Genomic DNA, 27,445 nt, shown 5'->3' on the forward strand with positions numbered 1-27,445 from the left:
GAACACAATAAACCCAGAGACAAACATTGCATTAAATGAAATGCAATAGATTGTAAACGGAACCTCAATCACTGGAGCAAATAAAAAAGGACGACAAAGTTTAGCATGACTCTGCTTTAAAAAGGTTTTTTCTTGAAGAGCAAGTTCGGTGACGCACTGGATGATTGACAGGTGAGCGGCGGGGAGGGCGGGACTTCCGGTTAGCAACGGTTGGGTTGCGCGGCAGGGGCCGGAAGTGAAGGCTGGGGCTGGGGCTGGGAAGATGGCGGCCGCCAAGGTGAAGCAGGACTTGCCCCCTCCTGGGGGCTATGGGCCTGTGGACTACAAGCGGAGCCTGCCCCGGAGGGGCCTGTCAGGTAGGGTGGACCGAGGGTGGTCAGCTCTTCGCTCACACCCCTCCCGTGGCGCCTGGGTCCCTGAAGGCCTTCAAACCCATTGCAGCAAAATAAGGAACCTGCATTTCTGTAGCGCCTTTCACATCCCTCAGGGCGCCCCAAAAGCATTTTACAGCCAGTCAAGGACTTTTGGAGAGTAATGCCGCCACGCTGGCCTCCTGCACATCACCATAACCCAGGTCTCTGATTGGAGCATGGGCAGGTACAGCAGGAGCGGCGAGGTCGGGAGCAAAGGTGCGGCGAGGTCAGGGGTGAAGGGGCAGGGAGGTCAGCGGCGAAGGGTTGGCGAGGTCAGGGGCAGGGAGGTCAGGGGCGAAGGGTCGGCGAGGTCAGGGGCGAAGGGTCGGTGAGGTCGGGGGCGAAGGGTCGGCGAGGTCGGGAGCGAAAGGTCGGCGAGGTCGGGAGCGAAAGGTCGGCGAGGTCGGGGGCGAAGGGGCGGCGAGGTCGGGGCGAAGGGGCGGCGAGGTCGGGGCGAAGGGGCGGCGAGGTCGGGGGCGAAGGGGCGGCGAGGTCGGGGGCGAAGGGTCGGCGAGGTCGGGGCGAAGGGTCGGCGAGGTCGGGGCGAAGGGTCGGCGAGGTCGGGGGCGAAGGGGCGGCGAGGTCGGGGGCGAAGGGTCGGCGAGGTCGGGGGCGAAGGGGCGGCGAGGTCGGGGCGAAGGGTCGGCGAGGTCGGGGCGAAGGGTCGGCGAGGTCGGGGCGAAGGGTCGGCGAGGTCGGGGGCGAAGGGGCGGCGAGGTCGGGGGCGAAGGGTCGGCGAGGTCGGGGGCGAAGGGGCGGCGAGGTCGGGGCGAAGGGTCGGCGAGGTCGGGGGCGAAGGGTCGGCGAGGTCGGGGCGAAGGGTCGGCGAGGTCGGGGCGAAGGGTCGGCGAGGTCGGGGGCGAAGGGTCGGCGAGGTCGGGGGCGAAGGGGCGGCGAGGTCGGGGGCGAAGGGGCGGCGAGGTCGGGGGCGAAGGGTCGGCGAGGTCGGGGGCGAAGGGTCGGGGCGAAGGGTCGGCGAGGTCAGGGGCGAAGGGTCGGCGAGGTCGGGGGCAAAGGGTCAGGGGCGAAGGGTCGGTGAGGTCGGGGCGAAGGGGCGGCGAGGTCCGGGTCGGCGAGGTCGGGGGCGAAGGGTCGGCGAGGTCGGGGGCGAAGGGTCGGCGAGGTCAGGGGCGAAGGGTCGGCGAGGTCAGGGGCGAAGGGGCGGCGAGGTCCGGGTCGGCGAGGTCGGGGGCGAAGGGTCGGCGAGGTCGGGGGCGAAGGGGCAGGGAGGTCGGGGGCGAAGGGTCGGCGAGGTCGGGGGCGAAGGGTCGGCGAGGTCGGGGGCGAAGGGGCAGGGAGGTCGGGGGCGAAGGGGCAGGGAGGTCGGGGGCGAAGGGTCGGCGAGGTCGGGGGCGAAGGGGCAGGGAGGTCCGGGGCGAAGGGGCAGGGAGGTCGGGGGCGAAGGGGCGGTGAGGTCGGGGGCGAAGGGTCGGCGGGGGCGAAAGGGCAGGGAGGTCGGGGGCGAAGGGTTGGCGAGGTCAGGGGCAGGGAGGTCAGGGGCGAAGGGTCGGCGAGGTCGGGGGCGAAGGGTCGGTGAGGTCGGGGGCGAAGGGTCGGTGAGGTCGGGGGCGAAGGGTCGGCGAGGTCAGGGGCGAAGGGTCGGCGAGGTCGGGGGCGAAGGGGCGGCGAGGTCGGGGGCGAAGGGGCGGCGAGGTCAGGGGCGGGGAGGTCAGGGGCGAAGGGTCGGCGAGGTCGGGGCGAAGGGTCGTCGGGGGCGAAGGGGCGGCGAGGTCCGGGGCGAAGGGTCGGCGAGGTCAGGGGCGAAGGGTCGGTGAGGTCGGGGCGAAGGGGCGGCGAGGTCCGGGTCGGCGAGGTCGGGGGCGAAGGGTCGGCGAGGTCAGAGGCGAAGGGTCGGCGAGGTCGGGGCGAAGGGGCGGCGAGGTCAGGGGCGAAGGGGCAGGGAGGTCGGGGGCGAAGGGGCAGGGAGGTCGGGGGCGAAGGGGCGGTGAGGTCGGGGGCGAAGGGTCGGCGGGGGCGAAGGGGCAGGGAGGTCGGGGGCGAAGGGTCGGCGAGGTCGGGGGCGAAGGGTCGGCGAGGTCGGGGGCGAAGGGCCGGCGAGGTCGGGGAGGTCAGGGGCGAAGGGGCAGGGAGGTCGGGGGCGAAGGGTCGGCGAGGTCGGGGGCGAAGGGTCGGCGAGGTCGGGGGCGAAGGGTCGGCGAGGTCAGGGGCGAAGGGTCGGCGAGGTCAGGGGCGGGGAGGTCAGGGGCGAAGGGGCGGGGAGGTCAGGGGCGAAGGGTCAGGGAGGTCAGGGGCGAAGGGTCGGTGAGGTCGGGGGGGGAAGGGGCAGGGAGGTCGGGGGGGGAAGGGGCAGGGAGGTCGGGGGGGGAAGGGGCAGGGAGGTCTGGGGCGAAGGGTCGGCGAGGTCAGGGGCGGGGAGGTCAGGGGCGAAGGGGCAGGGAGGTCAAGGGCGAAGGGTCGGCGAGAGATTGCAGAGGGATGTGATCGGGGCCCTGGGGAGGCGTGAGTTCGGGACCCAGGAGAGGCGAGGGCCCAGGGGCAGCAGGGCCCAGCCCACACTGTGATATGTGAGCGCACTAGGTCCGTGCAGCAGAGCTGGTCTCCAGTCGTCCTGGTTAACCCTTGCCACTGGACCAAGACCTAGCTCTGTCAAGCCCGTGTGGTGGCTGGTGTGCAACGGTCACCCCACGTTAAAAAATCCACCCACTGGTATCTTCCACCCTTCAACATGTAGTTCGGGATCTGGAATATTAGGTCCTTCATTGAAACACCTGGGAACTCATCCCTTTGTGGCGTGGAAGCAAGTCATCCTCGATACGAGGGAACGCCTATGATGATGATGATGATGATGATGACAGATTTAAGGTGATTTGGAAAAGAACCAGGGGCAACATGAGGAAAAATAATGGAACGAGTGGTTTAGGATTTGGACCATATTGCCCGATAGGGTGGTGGATACAGATTCAATAGTAGCCTTCAAAAGGGAATTGGATAAATACTTGGAAGAAAAAATTGTCGGGATATGGGGAAATAGCGGAAGAGTGCGACTAACTGTCAACATGGAGCTCGGGATCTGGAAACATAGAAACATAGAAAATAGGTGCAGGAGTAGGCCATTCGGCCCTTCTAGCCTGCACCGCCATTCAATGAGTTCATGGCTGAACATGAAACTTCAGTACCCCATTCCTGCTTTCTCGCCATACCCCTTGATTCCCCCTAGTAGTAAGGACTTCATCTAACTCCTTTTTGAATATATTTAGTGAATTGGCCTCAACAACTTTCTGTGGTAGAGAATTCCACAGGTTCACCACTCTCTGGGTGAAGAAGTTCCTCCTCATCTCGGTCCTAAATGGCTTCCCCCTTATCCTTAGACTGTGTCCCCTGGTTCTGGACTTCCCCAACATTGGGGACATTCTTCCTGCATCTAACCTGTCTAACCCCGTCAGAATTTTAAACGTTTCTATGAGGTCCCCTCTCATTCTTCTGAACTCCAGTGAATACAAGCCCAGTTGATCCAGTCTTTCTTGATAGGTCAGTCCCGCCATCCCGGGAATCAGTCTGGTGAACCTTCGCTGCACTCCCTCAATAGCAAGAATGTCCTTCCTCAGGTTAGGAGACCAAAACTGTACACAATACTCCAGGTGTGGCCTCACCAAGGCCCTGTACAATTGTAGCAACACCTCCCTGCCCTTGTACTCAAATCCCCTCGCTATGAAGGCCAACATGCCATTTGCTTTCTTAACCGCCTGCTGTACCTGCATGCCAACCTTCAATGACTGATGTACCATGACACCCAGGTCTCTTTGCACCTGCCCTTTTCCTAATCTGTCACCATTCAGATAATAATCTGTCTCTCTGTTTTTACCACCAAAGTGGATAACCTCACATTTATCCACATTATACTTCATCTGCCATGCATTTGCCCACTCACCTAACCTATCCAAGTCGCTCTGCAGCCTCATAGAATCCTCCTTGCAGTTCACACTGCCACCCAACTTAGTGTCATCCGCAAATTTGGAGATACTACATTTAATCCCCTCGTCTAAATCATTAATGTACAGTGTAAACAGCTGGGGCCCCAGCACAGAACATTGCGGTACCCCACTAGTCACTGCCTGCCATTCTGAAAAGTACCCATTTACTCCTACTCTTTGCTTCCTGTCTGACAACCAGTTCTCAATCCATGTCAGCACACTACCCCCAATCCCATGTGCTTTGGCTTTGCACATTAATCTCTTGTGTGGGACCTTGTCGAAAGCCTTCTGAAAGTCCAAATATACCACATCAACTGGTTCTCCCATGTCCACTCTACTGGAAACATCCTCAAAAAATTCCAGAAGATTTGTCAAGCATGATTTCCCTTTCACAAATCCATGCTGACTTGGACCTATCATATTACCTCTTTCCAAATGCACTGCTATGACATCCTTAATAATTGATTCCATCATTTTACCCACTACCGATGTCAGGCTGTCCGGTCTGTAATTCCCTGTTTTCTCTCTCCCTCCTTTTTTAAAAAGTGGGGTTACATTGGCTACCCTCCACTCCATAGGAACTGATCCAGAGTCAATGGAATGTTGGAAAATGACTGTCAATGCATCCACTATTTCCAAGGCTACCTCCTTAAGTACTCTGGGATGCAGTCCATCAGGCCCTGGGGATTTATCGGCCTTCAATCCCATCAATTTCCCCAACACAATTTCCCAACTAATAAGGATTTCCCTCAGTTCCTCCTCCTTACTAGACCCTCCGACCCCTTTTATATCCGGAAGGTTGTTTGTGTCCTCCTCAGTGAATACCGAACCAAAGTACTTGTTCAATTGGTCCGCCATTTCTTTGTTCCCCGTTATGACTTCCCCTGATTCTGACTGCAGGGGACCTACGTTTGTCTTTACTAACCTTTTTCTCTTTACATATCTATAGAAACTTTTGCAATCCGTCTTAATGTTCCCTGCAAGCTTCTTCTCGTACTCCATTTTCCCTGCCCTAATCAAACCCTTTGTCCTCCTCTGCTGAGTTCTAAATTTCTCCCAGTCCCCGGGTTCTCTGCTATTTCTGGCCAATTTGTATGCCACTTCCTTGGCTTTAATGCTATCCCTGATTTCCCTTGATAGCCACGGTTGAGCCACCTTCCCTTTTTTATTTTTACGACAGACAGGAATGTACAATTGTTGTAGTTCATCCATGCGGTCTTTAAATGTCTGCCATTGCCCATCCACAGTCAACCCCTTCAGTATCATTCGCCAATCTATCCTAGCCAATTCACGCCTCATACCTTCAAAGTTACCCTTCTTTAAGTTCTGGATCATGGTCTCTGAATTAACTGTTTCATTCTCCATCCTAATGCAGAATTCCACCATATTATGGTCACTCTTCCCCAAGGGGCCTCGCACAACGAGATTGCTATAAATCCTCTCTCATTACACAACACCCAGTCTAAGATGGCCTCCCCCCTAGTTGGTTCCTCGACATATTGGTCTAAAAAACCATCCCTTATGCACTCCAGGAAATCCTCCTCTACCGTATTGCTTCCAGTTTGGTTAACCCAATCTATGTGCATATTAAAGTCACCCATTATAACTGCTGCACCTTTATTGCACGCACCCCTAATTTCATGTTTGATGCCCTCCCCAACATAACTACTACTGTTTGGAGGTCTGTACACAACTCCCACTAACGTTTTTTGTCCTTTGGTATTCTGCAGCTCTACCCATATAGATTCCACATCATCCAAGCTAATGTCCTTCCGAATTATTGCCTTAATTTGCTCCTTAACCAGCAATGCTACCCCACCTCCTTTTCCTTTTATTCTATCTTTCCTGAATGTTGAATACCCCTGGATGTTGAGTTCCCAGCCCTGATCATCCTGGAGCCACGTCTCCGTAATCCCAATCACATCATATTTGTTAACATCTATTTGCACAGTTAATTCATCCACTTTATTGCGGATACTCCTTGCATTAAGACACAAAGCCTTCAGGCTTGTTCTTTTAACACCCTTTGTCCTTTTAGAATTTTGCTGTACAGTGGCCCTTTTTGTTCTTTGCCTTGGGTTTCTCTGCCCTCCACTTTTCCTCATCTCCTTTCTGTCTTTTGCTTTTGCCTCCTTTTTGTTTCCCTCTATCTCCCTGCATTGGTTCCCATCCCCCTGCCATATCAGTTTAAATCCTCCCCAACAGCACAAGCAAACACTCCCCCTAGGACATTGGTTCTTCATTGAAACACCCGTGAACTTATCGAGCTCATCCCTTTCTGGCGTGGAAGCAAGTCATCCTTGATTTGAGGGACTGCCGAAGAAGAAATGTAGGAAAGCCTCCCTGATAAAGTGCAACATCCCCACTGACACCTGGGAGTCCCTGACCAAAGACCGCCCTAAGTGGAGGAAGTGCATCCGGGAGGGCGCTGAGCACCTCGAGTCTCGTCGCCGAGAGCATGCAGAAACCAAGCACAGGCAGCGCAAGGAGCGTGCGGCAAACCAGTCCCACCCACCCTTTCCCTCAACCACTGTCTGTCCCACCTGTGACAGACTGTAATTCCCGTATTGGACTGTTCAGCCACCTGAGAACTCACTTTTAGAGTGGAAGCAAATCTTCCTCGATTTCGAGGGACTGCCTATGATGATGATGATGTAGGGAACACAGCAGCCAATTTGCGCAAAGCAAGCTCCCACAAATGGCAATGTGATAATGTCCAGATAATCTATTTTAGTGATGTTGATTGAGGGGTAAATATTGGCCCAAAGACACCGGGGATAACTCCTTGAAGCTTGAGTTGTCGGAGGAAGGTTGTTACATAGCACGTACAGCAAAGAAGCAGGTCAGCCCTGGCTCAGTGTGTAGCACCCTCGCTTTGGAGTCAGAAAGTTGTGGGTTCACGTCCCACTCCAGGGACTTGAGCACAAAAAAGTCTAGGCTGGCACTCCCAGTGCAGTGCTTGAGGGAGTGCTGCACTGTCGGAGGGGCCGACTTTCAGCTGAGACGTTAAACCGAGGCCCCGTCTGCCCTCTTGGGTGAACGTAAAAGATCCTATGGCACTATTTCGAAGAAGAGCAGAGGAGTTCTCCCCGGTGTCCTGGGGCCAATATTTATCCCTCAATCAACATAGCAAAAAAAGCAGATTATTTGGTCATTATCACAATGCTGTTTGTGGGAGTTTGCTTGTGTGCAAATTGACTGCCGCCTTACCTACATTACAACAGTGACTACACTCCCAAAAGTACATTATTGACAGTGAAGCGCTTTTAACTGTCCGGTGATCGTGAAAGGTGCTATATAAATCCAAGTCTTTTCATTCAGCCCAACTGGCCATAGAGCAACATAGAAAATAGGTGCAGGAGTAGGCCATTCGGCCCTTCGAGCCCACACCGCCATTCAATGAGTTCATGGCTGAACATGCAACTTCAGTACCCCATTCCTGCTTTCTCGCCATACCCCTTGATCCCCCAAGTAGTAAGGACTACATCTAACTCCTTTTTGAATATATTTAGTGAATTGGCCTCAACAACTTTCTGTGGTAGTGAATTCCACAGGTTCACCACTCTCTGGGTGAAGAAGTTTCTCCTCATCTCGGTCCGAAATGGCTTAACCCTTATCCTTAGACTGTGACCCCTGGTTCTGGACTTCCCCAACATTAATAAGAACATAAGAATTAGGAACAGGAGTAGGCCATCTAGCCCCTCGAGCCTGCTCCGCCACCCAACAAGATCACGGCTGATCTGGCCGTGGACTCAGCTCCACTTACCCGCCCGCTCCCCATAACCCTGAATTCCCTTATTGGTTAAAAATCTATCTATCTGTGATTTGAATATATTCAATGAGCTAGCCTCAACTGCTTCCTTGGGCAGAGAATTCCACAGATTCACAACCCTCTGGGAGAAGAAATTCCTTCTCAACTCGGTTTTAAATTGGCTCCCCCATATTTTGAGGCTGTGCCTCCTAGTTCTAGTCTCCCCGACCAGTGGAAACAACCTCTCTGCCTCTATCTTGTCTATTCCCTTAATTATTTTAAATGTTTCTATCAGATCACCCCTCATCCTTCTGAACTCCAATGAGTAAAGACCCAGTCTACTCAATCTATCATCATAAGGTAACCCACTCATCTCCGGAATCAGCCTAGTGAATCGTCTCTGTACCCCTTCCAAGGCTAGTATATCCTTCCTTAAGTAAGGTGACCAAAACTGCACCAGGTGCGGCATCACCAATACCCTGTACAGTTGCAGCAGGACCTCCCTGCTTTTGTACTCCATCCCTCTCGCAATGAAGGCCAACATTCCATTCGCCTTCCTGATTACCTGCTGCACCTGCAAACTAACTTTTTCATGCACAAGGACCCCCAGGTCCCTCTGTACTGCAGCATGTTGTAATTTCTCCCCATTCAAATAATATTCCCTTTTACTGTTTTTTTTTTCCCCAAGGTGGATGACCTCACATTTTCCGACATTGTATTCCATCTGCCAAACCTTAGCCCATTCGCTTAACCTATCTAAATCTCTTTGCAGCCTCTCTGTGTCCTCTACACAACCCGCTTTCCCACTAATCTTTGTGTCATCTGCAAATTTTGTTACACTATACTCTGTCCCCTCTTCCAGGTCATCTATGTATATTATAAACAGTTGTGGTCCCAGCACCGATCCCTGTGGCACACTGCTAACCACCGATTTCCAACCCGAAAAGGACCCATTTATTCCGACTCTCTGCTTTCTGTTAGCCAGCCAATTCTCTATCCATGCTAATATATTTCCTCTGACTCCGCGTACCTTTATCTTCTGCAGTAACCTTTTGTGTGGCACCTTATCGAATGCCTTTTGGAAATCTAAATACACCACATCCATCGGTACACCTCTAGCCACTATATCCTCAAAGAATTCCAGTAAATTAGTAAAACATGATTTCCCCTTCATGAATCCATGTTGCGTCTGCTTGATTGCACTATTCCTATCTCGATGTCCCGCTATTTCTTCCTTAATGATAGTTTCAAGCATTTTCCCCACTACAGATGTTAAACTAACCAGCCTATAGTTACTTGCCTTTTGTCTGCCCCCTTTTTTAAACAGAGGCGTTACATTAGCTGCTTTCCAATCCGATGGCACCTCCCCAGAGTCCAGAGAATTTTGGTAGATTATAACGAATGCATCTGCTATAACTTCCGCCATCTCTTTTAATACCCTGGTATGCATTTCATCAGGACCAGGGGACTTGTCTACCTTGAGTCCCATTAGCCTGTCCAGCAATACCCCCCCAGTGATAGTGATTGTCTCAAGGTCCTCCCTTCCCACATTCCCGTGACCAGCAATTTTTGGCATGGTTTTTGTGTCTTCCACTGTGAAGACCGAAGCAAAATAATTGTTTAAGGTCTCAGCCATTTCCACATTTCCCATTATTAAATCCCCCTTCTCATCTTCTAAGGGACCAACATTTACTTTAGTCACTCTTTTCCTTTTTATATATCTGTAAAAGCTTTTACTATCTGTTTTTATGTTTTGCGCAAGTTTACATTCGTAATCTATCTTCCCCTTCTTTATTGTTTTCTTAGTCATTCTTTGCTGTCGTTTAAAATTTTCCCAATCCTCTAGTTTCCCACTAACTTTGGCCACCTCATACGCATTGGTTTTTAATTTGATACTCTCCTTTGTTTCCTTGGTTATCCCTTCTCTTACCGCCCTTCTTTTTCACTGGAATATATTTTTGTTGAGTACTATGAAAGAGCTCCTTAAAAGTCCTCCACTGTTCCTCAATTGTGCCACCGTTTAGTCTGTGTTCCCAGTCTACTTTAGCCAACTCTGCCCTCATCCCACTGTAGTCCCCTTTGTTTAAGCATAGTATGCTCGTTTGAGACACTACTTCCTCACCCTCGATCTGTATTACAAATTCAACCATACTGTGATCACTCATTCTGAGAGGATCTTTTACTAGGAGATCGTTTATTATTCCTGTCTCATTACACAGGACCAGATCTAAGATAGCTTGCTCCCTTGTAGGTTCTGTAACATACTGTTCTAAGAAACAATCGCATATGCATTCTATGAATTCCTCCTCCAGGCTACCCCGTGCGATTTGATTTGACCAATCGATATGTAGGTTAAAATCCCCCATGATTACTGCCGTTCCTTTTTCACATGCCTCCATTATTCCCTTGATTATTGTCCGCCCCACCGTGAAGTTATTATTTGGGGGCCTATAAACTACGCCCACCAGTGACTTTTTCCCCTTACTATCTCTAATCTCCAACCACAATGATTCAACATTTTGTTCATTAGAGCTAATATCGTCTCTCACAACTTCCCTGATATCATCCTTTATTAACAGAGCTACCCCACCTCCTTTTCCTTCTTGTCTACCTTTCCGAATTTTCACATACCCCTGTATGTTTAATTCCCAGTCTTGGCCACCCTGCAACCACGTTTCTGTAATGGCCACCAAATCATACCCATTTGTAATGATTTGTGCCGTCAACTCATTTACTTTATTTCGAATGCTGCGTGCGTTTAGGTATTGTTTTAATACTAGTTTTTAAACCATGATTTTTAGTTTTGCCCCCTCCTGCAGTCCCTTTATATTCATACATATTGTCCCTTCCTATCACCTTGTGGTTTACACTTACCCCAGTGCTACTCTGCTCTGTTGCCTCCTGCGTTTTGCATTCTTTCTTGGGGTTCTGTTCATCTGAGCTCTCACCCACTCTAACGAGCTCAGAGCCCTCTCCTGGGTTCCCATCCCCCTGCCAAGCTAGTTTAAAGCCCTCCCAACTGTACTATCAAAACCACCCGCGAGAACATTGGTCCCGTCTCTGTTGAGGTGTAACCTGTCCGACTTGTACAGGTCCCACCTTCCCCAGAAGCGGTCCCAATTGTTCAGGAAACTAAAGCCCTCCCTCCTACACCAACGGGAGAGTGGAGAGCACCAGTTCCCACTGTCACAGGACAGAGAGTGGAGAGCACCAGTTCCCACTGTCACAGGACAGAGAGTGGAGAGCACCAGTTCCCACTGTCACAGGACAGAGAGTGGAGAGCACCAGTTCCCACTGTCACAGGACAGAGTGGAGAGCACCAGTTCCCACTGTCACAGGACAGAGAGTGGAGAGCACCAGTTCCCACTGTCACAGGACAGAGAGTGGAGAGCAGCAGTTCCCACTGTCACAGGAGAGAGAGTGGAGAGCACCAGTTCCCACTGTCACAGGACAGAGAGTGGAGAGCAGCAGTTCCCACTGTCACAGGAGAGAGAGTGGAGAGCACCAGTTCCCACTGTCGCAGGACAGAGAGTGGAGAGCACCAATTCCCACTGTCACAGGAGAGAGAGTGGAGAGCACCAGTTCCCACTGTCACAGGACAGAGAGTGGAGAGCATCAGTTCCCACTGTCACAGGACAGAGAGTGGAGAGCACCAGTTCCCACTGTCACAGGACAGAGAGTGGAGAGCACCAGTTCCCACTGTCACAGGACAGAGAGTGGAGAGCACCAGTTCCCACTGTCACAGGACAGAGAGTGGAGAGCACCAGTTCCCACTGTCACAGGACAGAGAGTGGAGAGCAGCAGTTCCCACTGTCACAGGAGAGAGAGTGGAGAGCAGCAGTTCCCACTGTCGCAGGACAGAGAGTGGAGAGCACCAGTTCCCACTGTCACAGGAGAGAGAGTGGAGAGCAGCAGTTCCCACTGTCGCAGGACAGAGAGTGGAGAGCACCAGTTCCCACTGTCACAGGACAGAGAGTGGAGAGCACCAGTTCCCACTGTCACAGGACAGGAGAGTGGAGAGCACCAGTTCCAACTGTCACAGGACAGAGAGTGGAGAGCACCAGTTCCAACTGTCACAGGACAGAGAGTGGAGAGCACCAGTTCCCACTGTCACAGGACGGGAGAGTGGAGAGCACCAGTTCCCACTGTCACAGGAGAGAGAGTGGAGAGCACCAGCTCCAATTGTCGCAGGAGAGGGAGTGGAGAGCACCAGCTCCAACTGTCACAGGACGGGAGAGTGGAGAGCACCAGCTCCAATTGTCGCAGGAGAGGGAGTGGAGAGCACCAGTTCCAATTGTCGCAGGAGAGGGAGTGGAGAGCACCAGTTCCCACTGTCGCAGGACAGGAGAGTGGAGAGCACCAGTTCCCACTGTCGCAGGAGAGGGAGTGGAGAGCACCAGTTCCCACTGTCACAGGACGGGAGAGTGGAGAGCACCAGTTCCCACTGTCGCAGGACGGGAGAGTGGAGAGCACCAGTTCCCACTGTCGCAGGACGGGAGAGTGGAGAGTACCAGCTCCAATTGTCACAGGACGGGAGAGTGGAGAGCACCAGCTCCAATTGTCGCAGGAGAGGGAGTGGAGAGCACCAGTTCCCACTGTCGCAGGAGAGTCCATGATGGAGTTTCTGCTCCACACGAGCCGCCTCTCGCCCCTCTTCATCTAATCTTATAAGCATCTCCTTCTGTTCCTTTCCAGAGTACTGTATACAGTTTTAGCCTCCTAATCTGAGGAAAGATATACTTGCCTTTAGAGGTGGTGCAACAAAGGTTCACTTGATTGACTTCTGGGATGAGATTTGAGTGGATTGGGCCTATATTCTCTGGAGTTTAGAAGAATGAGAGGTGATCTCATTGAAACATTTAAGATTCTGAGGGGGATTGACAGGGTGGATGCTCAGAGGATGTTTCCCCCGGGCTGGAGAGTCTGGAACCAGGGGGCACAGTCTCAGGATAAGGGGTCGGCCATTTAGGATTGAGATGAGGAGAAATGTCTTTACTCAAGGTGGTGAATCTTTGGAATTTTCTGCCCCAGAGGGCTGTGGGGGCTCAGTCATTGAGTATGTTCTAGGCTGAGATCGATAGATTTTTGGACTCTGGGGGAATCGAGGGATATGGGGATTGGGCAGGAAAGTGGAGTTGAGGTCGAAGATCAGCCATGATCTTATTAAATGGCGGAGCAGGGCTCGAGGGGCCGAATGGCCGACTCCTGCTCCTAATTCTTATGTTCTTATCTCTCTAGCTTCCCCTTAAATGCAGCTGTGCTAACATTGAGGTCCTGGAAGTAAATGAGACCTTTAAAGTGCCAAGAGAAGTTTTCTACTTTAAAGATGTTGGATAAATGTAAGCTGGTGCATTGAATCGTGATCTTAATGCAGGAAGGACGCAGACCACGCAGGGCATTTGGAGACTGGGTGCAGCAAGAGAGGAAAGCCTAAAGGAGAACTGACAATAGATGATACCTGTGCGTGAGTTCTTTTAACGTGGAGTGGCTGTTGCACACCAGCCACCACACGGGCTTGGCTGAGCACGGTCTTGGTCAAGTGGCAAGGGGTTCCAAGACGACTGCAGACCAGGCTTGCTGTATGAGCCTAGTTGCCTATGGTGAGATGTTAGCCGCAATAGTAGTGATAAAATGGCAGGTCTGCCGAGGAAAATTTCACCAAGTGACAGAAGAACTTAACTATTTCCTGTAGATTCAGAGGGCTGCTTTAAGCCCCTGGGAACGTATGGTTGTCACAAACCTATCAATTATTTTGTTTGACACTCAATGCAGCAGGAAGATAAGTAATGATTTAAAAAGTGAGGATGGTTGTTGAAAATTGAGGGTGAGTTGGAAATAAGCGATTAGATAAGTTCCATCAGTGAGAGGTTGGAGATGATGTTGTTGTTGGAAGCAACGATTGTAAATGAAAGATGAAAGAAAGACTTGCATTTATATAGCACCTTTCACTACCTCAGGACGTCCCAAAGCACTTTACAGCCAATGAAGTACTTTTGAAGTGTAGTCACTGTTGTAATGGAGGGAAGTATAAAGAGCTGGTCGGGAGTGTAAAGAGCTGGAGCACCGGGCCCTCGAACTTCCTGGGCCACCCCGACCTGCGAGAGGACACCTCCACAGGTCGGGAGTATAAAGAGCTGCAGCCACTGCAGGTTCCAGTGCGAGCTGACACGAGGTGGGTGATTGGGTGACGTCATCAGGACCCAGGTCACCGTTTGGAGCGTGGGCAGAAACAACGGCGGGGCCCTGGTAAAGCAGAGGAGCGGGAAGGTCGTGGCGGACTTGAGACGAGTGATGAGGGATCGTGGCAGAGGTGCAGCGAATATTTGTGGCGGAGTTGCGGCAAATGAGGGTTCGGGCCCAGGGGCAGCACGGGCCCAGCCCACACTGCGATATGTGAGCGCACTGGGTCCGTGCAGCAGAGCAGGTCTCCAGTCGTCCTGGTTAACCCTTGCCACTGGACCAAGACCTCACTCTGTCAAGCCCGTGGTGTGCAACGGTCACCCCACATTAAAAAATCCACGCACAGGCATCTTCCACCCTTCAATTGGAGTTCAGGACTGGAACATCGGGTCCTTCATTGAAACATCTGTGAATTCATGGAAGCAAGTCATCCTCGTTCGAGGGACCGCCTATGATGATGAATGGAGGGAAACATGGTAGCTAATTTGCACACAGCAAGATCCCACAAACAGCACTGAGATAATCAGATCAATGTTCCCTCTAATGGTTTTGTTGCCTGCACAGGCCTTTTTAATGGGCTGCGCGACCCATTCAGAAATCTGCATGCGCGTGGTTTTAAACTTAAAAGCCAGCGAGCCGGCTGTGGGAGTTCCAGAGCACTGCACGGCCGCACAGCGTAAAGGGAACATTGAATCAGATAATCTGTCCTTTGAGTAATATTAGTTGAGGAATAATTATTTTCCAGGACACGGGGGAGAACTCCCCCTGCTCTTCTTCGAAATAGTGTCGTGGGATCTTTTACGTCCCCCTGAGAGTGGGGGGGGGGAGGTCTCAGTTTAGCTTCCCATTGGAAAGATGTGACTGAGAAAATCTGCGCAAATGCATACACTTTCCAAATTGTTCCAGTGTTTATTATTAAACAGCAGTGGCAGGACGTTGGGGAACTCCGAGATATCTTGCTGCAGGAGGCAAAGATTACAAAATAATGTAAACAGGCGGAGTTGTGTTTATTTTAAGAAATAAGTGATGTTTATAAATGGATTTGAAACTTGCACCAGGCGGATCAGCAATTAACAGACAAATCGGTTTGAGTGAGAACAGATGTAAAGTCCCAACCAAAACATGGACTTCTTTCAGATTCTGCACAGTTCTCACAATTGTATTTTTCCTCTTTAAATTACATGGAATGTACAGCCCAGAAATAGGTCATTGGGCCCACCGCTCCGTGCCGGGATTTATGCTCCACACCAGCCCCCTCCCACCCCTCTCCATCTCACCCCATCACCATATCCTTCTATTCCTTTCTCCCCCATGTGTTTATCCAGCTTCCCCTTAAATATATCGATACTATTCGCCTCAACCCCTCCCTGTGGCAGCGAGTTCCACATTCTCACCGCTCTCTGGGTAAAGAAGTTTCTCTTGAATTCCCCATTGGATTTATTAGTGAACACCTTAGTGAGGCCCCACCTGGAATATTGTGTTCAGTTTTGGTCTCCTAATCTGAGGAAGGACGTTCTTGCTATTGAGGGAGTGCAGCGAAGGTTCACCAGACTGATTCCAGGGATGGTTGGACTGTCATATGAGGAGAGACTGGATCAACTGGGCCTTTATTCACTGGAGTTTAGAAGGATGAGAGGGGATCTCATAGAAACGTATAAGATTCTGACAGGACTGGACAGGTTAGATGTGGGAAGAATGTTCCCGATGTTGGGGAAGTCCAGAACCAGGGGACACAGTCTTAGGATAAGGGGTAGGCCATTTAGGACTGAGATGAGGAGAAACTTCTTCACTCAGAGAGTTGTTAACCTGTGGAATTCCCTGCCGTAGAGAGTTGTTGAGGCCAGTTCATTGGATATATTCAAGAGGGAGTTAGATGTGGCCCTTACGGCTAAAGGGATCAAGGGGTATGGAGAGAAAGCAGGAAAGGGGTACTGAGGTGAATGATCAGCCATGGTCTTATTGAATGGTGGTGCAGGCTCGAAGGGCCGAATGGCCTACTCCTGCACCTATTTTCTATGTTTATGACCCCTAGTGTTCACAGGTGTTTCAATGAAGGACCGAATATCCCAGATCCCGAACTACATGTTGAAGGGTGGAAGATGCCTGTGGGTGGATTTTTTAACGTGGGGTGACCGTTGCACACCAGTCACCACACGGGCTTGACAGAGCGAGGTCTTGGTCCAGTGGCAAGGTTAACCAGGATGACTGGAGACCTGCTCTGCTGCACGGACCTAGTGCGTACACATATCGCAGTGTGGGCTGGACCCGTGAGCCCTCGCCTCTCCCGGCCCCGAACTCACGCCTCTCCCGGGTTCCGATCACATTGCTCTACATTCTCTCGCTGCTCCTTCGCCCCGACCTCGCCGCTCCTGCTATATCTGCCCACGCTCCAATCATGCGCACACACACTTACAGACGCACGTGCCCAGTTACAGACACACGCACAAAAGATCACCACCTTGAAACGTTAACTCTGTTTCTCTCTCCAAAGATACTGCTGAGTATTTCCAGCATTTTCTGTTTGTATGCCACGGTTACCATCTGTGTGTTTGTACCCGATAGGTTACAGCATGTTTGGGATTGGACTCGGAGTTTTAATCTTCGGCTACTATAAGCTCTTCAAGTGGAACAGGGAGAGAAGGTATGTCAAGCCCTCAGGGTCTGGGCTAGTTTGTTGTCGGCTCAATTTAGTCATAGAAATTTACAGCATGGAAGGAGGCCATTCGGCCCATCGTGTCCGCACCGGCCGACAAAGAGCTACCCAGCCTAATCCCACTCTCCAGCTCTCGGTCCGTAGCCCTGCAGGTTACGGCACTTCAGGTGCACATCCAGGTACTTTTTAAATGTGGTGAGGGTTTCTGTCTCTACCACCCTTTCAGGCAGTGAGTTCCAGACCCCCACCACCCTCTGGGTGAAAAAAGTTCCTCTCAAATCCCCTCTAAACCTCCCCCCAATTACTTTAAATCTATGCCCCCTGGTTATTGACTCCTCTGCTAAGGGAAATAGGTCCTTCCTATCCACTCTATCCAGGCCCTTCATAATTTTATACACCTCAGTTAAATCTTCTCTCGGCCTCCTCTGTTTCAAAGCAAACAACCCCAGCCTATCCAATCTTTCCTCATGGCTAAAATTCTCTAGTCCTAGCAGCATCCTCGTAAATCTCCTCTGTACCCTCTCTAGTGCGATTACATCCTTCCTGTAACGTGGTGACCAGAACTGTGCAGAGTACTCTATCTGTGGCCTAACTAGTGTTTTATACAATTCAAGCATAACCTCCCTGCTCTTGTATTCTGTGCCTCGGCTAATAAAGGAAAGTGAGGAGGTGTGTGGGGGGCTTGACCCATCCACCTCCATGGCACGAACCTGGTATTGCAGTACTTCCAGGAACGGTGCAGTGGCTCTAGGCCTTTTGGCTAAGAGCATTGGCGCAGAGTGATCCTTGATGTGTGCAAGGTGACCTCTGGCATTTGTGATTTGACAAAGAATTGGAAAGATTGGCAACGAATTAAAAAAAAATAAAGGAAAGTATCCCGTATGCCGCCTTAACCACTTTATCTACCTAGCCTGCTACCTTCAGAGATCTGTGGACATGCACTCCAAGGACTCTTTGTTCCTCTACACTTCTCAGTGTCCTACCATTTAATGTGTATTCCCTTTCCTTGCTAGCCCTCCCCAAATGCATTACCTCACACTTCTCCAGATTGAATTTCATTGCCACTGTTCTGTCCGCCTGACCAGTACATCGATATCTTCCTGCAGTCCGCAGCTTTCTTCCGCACAATCAACCACACGGCCAGTTTTTGCATCGTCTGCAAACTTCATAATCATGTGCTAACATTGAAGTCTAAAGCAGCGATTTGCACAGCGTAGCCTGTTTCTCTGCTGGATATTGCACTGGCTGCTGTAAAAAATCCAGAATCAACAGCTTTAGAGTGACGCTTTGCCCCCTGGTGGAGATCTGAGGGAAACCCTCCAACGCTGAAAATGATCGAACTTCTTCAGGCTTGGAATTTATTAGGAGCAGCATTAGGCCATTCGGCCCATCGAGCCTGCTCCGCCATTCAATAAGATCCTGCCTGATCTTCGGCCTTAACTCCACTTTCCTGCTCTATCCCCATGTCCCTTGCTTCCCCAAGAGTCCAAAAATCTATCGATCTCTGCCTTCAATATGCTCAGAGAGTCAGCCTCCACAGCCCTCTGGGGTAGAGAATTCCAAAGATTCACCACCCTCTGAGTGAAGAAATTTCTCCTCATCTCAGTCCTCAATGGCCAACCCCTTACCCTGAGACTGTGACCCCTGGTTCTAGACTCTCCAGCCTGGGGAAACATCCTCCCTACGACTAACATGGTTTTATTCTCACATGGGCCTCTTGCTGTAATCAATCTGGTGCTCATTCTCCCCCCGTCCCACCACTCTTTTAATATTCCTCTTTTTCAAGCAACCTATTTAATTCTTTTTTTAAAAGACGTTATAGACTCTGCTTCAGCAGTGTTTGCAGCAGAGAAATCCACATTCTAACCTCCTCTAATTAATTTTACGATGACCTTACCATTTGTGCCCACTTTATTGTCTGACTGACCAGTGGAAACAAGCTGGGACTATTCGCCCTATTGGAACCATTTATAATCTCGAAGACCTCTTATCAGATCGGCTCTAGTGGGCAAAAAGGTACTCTAACTTCTCAAATCTCTTCGTTACTGCAATCTTCAATTTACAGTAGTATCCTCGCGAGCCTCTGCTCCACCTCCTCCACTGCATTTATGCCCATTCTATAACAGGGTGCCGTATCTCGCCAGATTCACCAGAATTGCACAGCAGTTCAGTTAGCATCTCTTAGATCCGTCTTTTGGATGAGACATTAAACCGAGGCCCCGTCTGCTCTCTCAGGTGGATGTAAAAGATCCCACGGCACTGTTTCAAAGAAGAGCAGGGGAGTTATCCCCGGAATTCTCCCCAATCTTTATCCATCAACCAACATCATGGAAACAGATGATCTGGTCATTATCACATCGCTGTGTGTGGGAGCTTGCTGTGCACAAGTTGGCCGCCGCGTTTCCTACATTACAACAGTGACTGCACTTTTTAAAAAAAAAACTTCATTGGCTGTAAAGCGCTTTGGGATGTCCTGGGGTTGTGAAAGGCACTATATAAATGCAAATTCCCTCTTTATTTTCATCTTTATCCCACAGTAATTGTACGTTAACACTTCATTTTATGAAATCTTTATCAAGTGTTTTTGCCACGATTATAACTTTTTGTTTTCATTAACCAGTTTTAATATTTTGTTTTGCAAACCTGTTTCTGCATTAATTTTTCCTGTTTCATGCGTATTTTTTAATCCCAGGCGCCTGCAAATTGAAGATCTGGAGGCCCGTATAGCCATGCTCCCCTTGCTGCACGCTGAAGAGGATCGGAGGCAAGTTCAAGAAGTGTCTGCTTGTAAATAGGTTGAGAAGGAACATGTGGTGGAGTGAGTGTGATGGATTTTGTAATTGGACTTTAAAGCCATAGAATGTCAGCTGTGGCTCAGTGGGCAGCACACTCGCCGTGGATTCAAGTCCCACTCCGAGACTTGAGCACAAAAATCTAGGCTGACACTCCCAGTGCTGCACTGTCGGAGGTGCCGTCTTTCGGATAAGACGTTAAACCGAGGCCCTGTCTGCTCTGTCAGGTGGATGTATAAGATCCCACGGCACTATTTTGCAGAAGAGCAGGGGAGTTATCCCCAGTATCCTGGCCAATATTTATCCCTCAATCAACACCCCTTTAAAAAAAAAATCTGTTAATTCTCATATTGCTGTGTGTGGGAGCTTGCTGTTTACAAATTGGCTGCTGCGTTTCCTGCATTACAACAGTGACTACACTTCAAAAAGTACTTCATTGGCTGTAAAGTGCTTTGGGACATCCTGATGGTAGTGAAAGGTGCTATATAAATGCAAGTCTTTCATTTTTGAGACCGTAGATTCGCCAAGATGATGCCAGGGATGGGAAACGATAGTTTGATGGGAGGCTTGAGTTATGAGGACTTTTCACTGTGGGTCGAGAGAAGCTAAGAGTAGATTTAATATGGATACAACGTCTCAAATTCAGCTGTCAGAAAATCTGAATTGTCCGAATACTGGACATTTTTGAGAAAATCCCATTTGATATTCAGTAAAATAAAATCCGGAATTATTGTCCAAAAAACGGGGGGGCCGGAAGAGTTATCGGCTTTGCCGCTGTTTTTAAATGGCATGCGATTGGTCCGAGCCTTGCCGAATGACCCTCGACCCGAGCCGACCCACGCTGCCATTAGTACTTTGTCTGTCTTGGTAGCATCTTGATTCTCTTGTCCGAAATCTGGAAATATCCGAAAATCGGCACGGTCTCAGTCCCGAAGTTGCTGGATTTGAAATAGGTTTTTTAAAGTATGACGAGCCTGGATATGATTTGAATATGGAAAACCTGTTTCCACTGGTTTGGGGTATCAGCGATGAGGGGGGTCATGAATTAAAAAATTGTCACCGAGTGAGGAGAGGGGTTCGGAGAAATTTAGATTCCTCAGAAGGTTGATAGAGCGTGAATTTATTTACCACAGGGAGTGGTTGAGGCAGTGACCAATGCATCTTTTAAGGGGGGAAATTGGATGAATGTTTGAATCAGAACAAGAGACGGGGCTTACGGGAAGAGAGGGGAGGACAGCGGTTGATCTAGCAAAGTGCAGGCACAAACATGATTGGCAGAATGGCTTCCTGAGCTTGTGAACTTTGAAAGGGGTTCTCGGGGAGTGTTGTTGTGCCTTGGGTGTCTCTCTCTGGGCTTCTGCCCTCACAGCTTATGATGGCCTGTGAGGTACCCCGAGTGCTGCAAGAGACTGTGTCCACAGCTTATGAAGGGGGTTTTGAGACTCGTGCGTCCCCACAGCTTATGCCTAGCCTGTGAGGCACCTGTGAGTGTCAAACACTCCTAACCCCTTCTTCCCGAGCCTGTGACACACAGTTGAGCGTTTTAGAGGCGCTCCTAACTTCCCTTACACTGTTCTGACATAAGACCCACGATCAGGAGATGTAATACAATAGAACTGAGACAAGATGATTCCAAGAGGAACTTACACTTCTAATTTATTTCACAAGGTGTATCTCAACAAACAGCAATACACCAACAAAAGCAATCCCCCTAAATCCCACTAAACGGACACAACGAAAATCTTTACACAAGTTTAGCAGTACAATGCCCAACCTCCCACCTTTCCTGGCCTAACTGAGATGGGAGTTCTGGGGACCAGAGGTTATACTCACTACTGTGCCTTTTGCAGTCTGGTGGTTTGTTTCTTCTATCTTCGGTGTCTTCAGACACTGGTTTTCCTTCAGTGTCGAGAGGCTTGCTGGTTGTTGGATCACGAGGGCAGGGAACCACACACTGGGTCAGAAACCCCTTTTTTTAGCCAGATTATCCAGTCCGCCCCTCATGCTGAAATCGATCCTTCCCATTGGTGGGCTTTGTGATTTTGAAAAATGCAGCAGTTTTAGATTATTGCGGGTTTTTTCCACTGATGTTAACCTACTCAAGGTTTGAGTAGGTGTTGATTGCGTTGGCCTCCTGTAGCCATTGTGTTGTTTTGGGTTCCCTAGTTTTCTGAAGGTCTGCATAATTTCCTTCCATAGTGTAAACATGGGGAAGACAATAGCCTGATAATGGCTGTGGGTCAGTCCCACAGTTTTCGAGCAGGTGCTCTCCCATTGGCTTGAAAGCCCCATGCTTCGGGCTGACTCTGCCTCACCATTGGCCCTCCGGTGTCCTCCCCCGTCCAATCACTGTTCTGCCAAGGTCAAACCGTCTCGGTTTCAATTCACATTGCAGCACAGACAGATCCCACAGCTCTTTTCCTTCTGGGTAAAATGAGGGGGTTTTCATCCTCCCCTACAACTTCTGGGATTTTTCCCCCAGGAGGGCCGAATGGCCTTTCTTCTCCATTTCTAGGGGTGACCGTTTGAATGATAAGGGAGTCAAGGGTTATGGGGAGTGGGCACGGGAGTGGAGTTGAGGCCAAAATCAGATCAGCCATGATCATATTGAATGGCGGAGCAGGCTCGAGGGGCCGAATGGCCGACTCCTGCTCCTATTTCTTATGTTTCCCCCCACAGATGAATACAGTCGTAAGAGGAAAATAGAATTGAAAAAAAATCTTTACTGAAATTTGTCTTTCTATTCGGCCGCTTTGTGTTTCATATCTTTGATTCTCTCCCAATTTTTTTTTAAGGATTCTGCGTATATTGAAAGAGAACGTTGAGGAAGAGGCTAAAATTATGAAAGATGTTCCAGGCTGGAAGGTAAATGGGGTTCATTCAACGCATTAAAATAGCGCTGGGTGTGGGGAAATGGGTTCGGGGCTTGACTTTAGTTCTGGAACTTGGGTTTATAGACCAGCTCGGGTCGATGGAGTGAAAACATCCTCTGCCTATTGGCTGTCACTTTCGTGTTATGTTCGCATAGTGGTTATAACAATGTAGGGAATAGGGGCAGGAGTCGGCCATTCGGCCCCTCGAGCCTGCTCCGCCATTCAATAAGACCATGGCTGATCTGATCCTGGGCTCAGCTCCACTTCCCCGCCCGCTCCCCATAACCCTCGTCTCTCATCGTTCAAAATCTGTCTATCTCCACCTTAAATATATTCAATGACCCAGCCTCCACAGCTCTCTGGGGCAGAGAATTCCACAGATTCACGACCCTCTGAGAGAATAAATTCCTCCTCATCACATTTTTAAATGGGCGCCCCCTTATTCTGAAACTTTGCCCCCTAGTTCTAGATTCCCCCACGAGAGGAAGCATCCTCTCTGCATCTACCCTGGCCAGCCTCCTCAGAATCTTATGTTTCAATAAGATCACCTCATTCTTCTAAACTCCAATAAGTATAGGCCCGTTATGTTACTGACCTAGTAATGCAGAGCACTGAATAAATGATCTGGAGACTGGAGTTCAAATCCCACCACGGTGGCTGAGGAATTTCAATTAAATAGATCTGGAATAAAAAGCCAGTGTCAGGAATGGTGACCGTGAAACTACCGGATTGTCATAAAAACCCAACTGGTTCACCAGTGTCCTTTAGGGAAGGAAATCTGTCGTCTTTACCCTGATCTTTTTTTAAAAATTAGTTCCTGGGATGTGGGCGTCGCTGGCAAGGCTGGCATTTATTGCCCATCCCTAACTGCTCTTGAGAAGGTGGTGGTGAGCCGCCTTCTTGAACCGCTGCAGTCCGTGTGGTGAAGGTGCTCCCACAGTGCTGTTAGGGAGGGAGTTCCAGGATTGTGACCCAGTGACGATGGAGGAACGGCCGATATATTTCCAAGTCAGGATGGTGTGTGACTGGGAGGGGAACGTGGAGGTGGTGGTGTTCCCATGCACCTGCTGCCCTTGTCCTTCTAGGTGGTAGAGGTCGCGGGTTTGGGAGGTGCTGCCGAAGAAGCCTTGGCGAGTTGCTGCAGTGCATCTTGTAGATGGTGCACACTGCAGCCACGGTGCGCCAGGCAAGTGGAGTGTGTTCCATCACACTCCTGACTTTTGCTGTGTAGATGGTGGAAAGGCTTTGGGGAGTCAGGAGGTGAGACACTTGCCGCAGAATACCCAGCCTCTGACCTGCTGGCCTGTATGTGACTCCAGAACCATGGCAATTTAACTGCTCCTCTGAAATGGCCCAACAAGCCACTCGGTTGCATAAGGCGGCTCACCAGCACCTTCTCAAGGGCGATTAGGGACGGGCAATAAATGCTGGTCTCGCCAGCGACGCCCACATCCCAGGAATGAATTAATAAAAATAATAAGTCCAGTGAGTTGCAAGCCATCCCAAAGGACCTATGCCGAGAGCACAAAACTCATTGGCAATGTAGGGTCGGTTTAAGGCTGGGAAACGGGAATATATTGCACTGATGCAGTAAGAGGCGCTCTTCAGAGGTTCGGGCTGAAGCAGGTTGTTGGGGCAGAGTGGCAGGTTTGTTGTTTTTGTACCCTTCCACATGTACGCTGATGACACCCAGCTCTATCTCACCACCATTTCTCTTGACCCCTCCACGGTCTCTAAATTGTCAGATTGCTTATCCGACATCCAGTACTGGATGAGCAGAAACTTTCTCCAATTAAATATTGGGAAAACCGAAGCCATTGTCTTTGGTCCCTGCCACAAACTGCGTTCCCTGGCCACCGACTCCATCCCTCTCCCTAGCATCAGTCCGAGGCTGAACCAGACTGTTCGCAAACTTGGTGTCATGTTTGACCCTGAAATGAGCTTCCGGCCGCATATCCGCAGTATACCTAAAACCTCAGCCCATCGCTGCTGAAACCCTCATCCCTGCCTTTGTTGCCTCGAGGCTTGACTACTCCAATGCACTCCTGGCCGGCCTCCCACACTCTACCCTATTTAAACTTGAGGTCATCCAAATTTCGGCTGCCTCGTGTCCCAACTCACACCAAGTCCTGTTCACCCATCACCCCCTGTGCTCGCTAATGTACATTGGCTCCAGGTTAAGCAACGCCTCAATTTCAAAATTCCCATCCTTGTTTACAAATCCCTCCATGGCCTCGCCCCTCCCTATCTCTGTAATCTCCTCCAGCCCCACAACCCCCCCGAGATGTCTGCGCTTCTTTAATTCTGCCCCACTGAGCATCCCTGGTTATAATCGCTCCACCATCGGTGGCCGTGCCTTCTGTTGCCTGGGCCCCAAGCTCTGGAACTCCCTCCCTAAACCTCTCTGCCTCTCTACCTCTCCTCCTTTAAGACGCTCCTTAAAACAGATCTCTTTGACCAAGCTTATCTGCTGTAATTTCTTCTTGGGTGGCTCGGTGTCAAATATTTTTGTTTCCTCTTATAACGCTCCTGTGAAGCACCTTGGGACATTTTGCTACATTAAAGGTGCTATATAAATACGGGTTGTTGTTGGGGCAGGATGGCAGGTTTGTTGCTTTGGTACCTTTGCACTCTTCCCTTGAACAGTGTGAAGTAGTGGAAGGATTTGCAGGCTGATTAACAGTCTGCGACACAGCCCATACGTGCACCCACACCCACCAGACGTATCGTAGCAGCAGGAGGAGGCCTTCCAGCCCATCGAGCATGCTCTGCTGTTCAGTCAGATCATGGCTGATCTGCACCTCATGTTCTCACCTCCATCCATATCGCTTACCCAACAAAAATCTATCGATCTCGGTCTTGAAAGCTCCAGTTGACCCCAGCATCCACAGTTTTTTGGGGGAGAGAGTTCCCGATTCCCACTGCCCTTTGTGTGAAGAAGTGCTTCCTGACATCACCCCTGAACGGCCTGGCTCTAATTGTAAGGTTACGCCCCCTTGTTCTGGGCTCCCCCCATCAGAGGGAATAGTTTCTCCGTATCCACCCTGTCCAATCCCATTAACATTTTAAGCACCTCGATCAGATCACCCTTGAACCTTCTAACTTCAAGAGAATGAATACAAGCCCAGTCTGTGCAACCTGTCCTGCATAATTTAGCCCTTCGGCCCCTGGTTGAATTCTGGTGAACCTGCGCTGCACCCCTCCAAGGCCAATATATCCTTCCAATTTGATTGCAGTAGCGGAAGGGGGGGGGGGGGGGCGGGAAGTTCCATTTTGATTGAAATGGGGGGGGCAGGAAGTTCCATTTTGATTGAAATGGGGGGAGGGGTGTCCCATTTTGATTGAAATGGGGGGGACAGGAAGTTCCATTTTGATTGCATATCAGTGTGACTGCACCTCCCATTGCAGGTTGGCGAGAGCGTTTACCACTCCGATCGCTGGTTCAAGCCCACGGTGGAGGAAATGTTTAACCTCCGACCCCGGGAGGAATACATCCGAGCGAAGTACGGGTTCCAGTGGTACGTGTGAGCGGCGTGCGAGGGCAGCGGGACTTCAACCGGGGGCCTTTGACCCCGAAAGGTCACCTCCACAAGAACTCTTGTTCCGAGTGTGGGATTGTTAATAAAACTGTTGTGTGTGTAGTTGGGAAGCTATATTAGTTGTGTGTGGGGTTTTTTTTGCATTATTTTAAGAAATTGGTTTAATTTGTGTAAAGAAAGACTTGCATTTATATAGCGCTTTTCACAAACTCAGGACGTCCCAAAATGCTTTGCAACACTTTACAATGAAGTACTTTTGGAGTGTAGTCACTGTTATAATGTGGGAAACGCGGCAGCCAATTTGCGCACAGCAAGCTCCCACAAACAGCAATGTGATAATGACCAGATAATCTGTTTTAGTGATGTTGATTAAGGGATAAATATTGGCCCCAGGACCCCGGGGAGAACTCCCCTGCTCTTCTAATTAGTGCCGTGGGATCTTTTACGTCCACCTGAGGGAGCAGATGTTTAACGTTTCATCCGAAAGACAGATTGGAAAAGAGAAGACTTGGAGGAGATGTGATAGAGGTCATTAACAGTATGAATGGGTTGGACAGGGGGGGATGTGGCGAGAATGTTTCCACGCATAGGAGAATTCAAACTAGGGGCCATAAATACAGGATCGTCACTAATGGGTCCAACGGGGAAATGAGCAGAAATGTCTTCACTCAGGGAGCGGGTGGAAATGTGGAGTTCACTATCGCAGGGAGTGGTTGAGGCAAACAGCTTGGGTGCTTTCAAAAGGAATCTAGACGAGTACGAGAGAGAAGGAGATCGAAAGAGATGCTGTGAGGCTGAGCTGAGGCCAATGGAGTGGGAGGAGGCTCGTGTGGAGTATAGACTAGTTGGGCCGAGTGGCCTGGTTCTCTGCTGTATATTCGATGGAATTCGTCTCCCTCATTACAAACTCCCAAAAGGCATTTTAGCAGAACCTGCAATTGGCCAGTGTCCCATCGCCATTCTCCGAGTCCGTCCACAGAGTTCACCCCGTGTATGAGCCAACCACGGTAGTCGTAACAGGACTAGAGCGATGGGGTGGTCACAGAGAGTGTGTTTCACCTTGTGTGGGATGAGCAAAACTAGAGGCCATCAATATATTAATATATCCAATCGGGAATTTAGGAGAAACCTCTACAACAACAACTTGTACTTACAGAGCGCCTTTAGTGTTGTAAAACATCCCAATGCACAAAACAAATGCATTTGACACTGAGCCACATAAGAAATTAGGATAGGTGACCAAAAGCTTGGTCAAAGAGGTAGGTTTTAAGAAGCGTCTTAAAGGAGGGGAGAGGTTTGGGGAGGGAGTTGA

At 50.3% G+C, this 27,445-nt stretch overlaps 1 protein-coding gene across 1 annotated transcript; it reads left to right on the forward strand.

The window, feature by feature from the left end:
* The first annotated feature begins 222 nt into the window (after positions 1-222).
* ndufa13 (NADH:ubiquinone oxidoreductase subunit A13) lies at positions 223-26,247 on the forward strand. Its single transcript, XM_070860757.1, has 5 exons — positions 223-356; positions 16,839-16,917; positions 19,622-19,693; positions 22,517-22,586; positions 26,003-26,247. Exons 1-5 carry the CDS (start codon positions 263-265, stop codon positions 26,120-26,122), a joined length of 435 nt encoding a protein of 144 aa, XP_070716858.1. The 5' UTR covers positions 223-262; the 3' UTR covers positions 26,123-26,247.
* The last annotated feature ends 1,198 nt before the right edge of the window (positions 26,248-27,445 follow it).

Source organism: Pristiophorus japonicus, chromosome 18 (assembly GCF_044704955.1).
Source record: "Pristiophorus japonicus isolate sPriJap1 chromosome 18, sPriJap1.hap1, whole genome shotgun sequence".
In the NCBI taxonomy this organism is placed as follows: Eukaryota; Metazoa; Chordata; class Chondrichthyes; family Pristiophoridae; genus Pristiophorus; species Pristiophorus japonicus.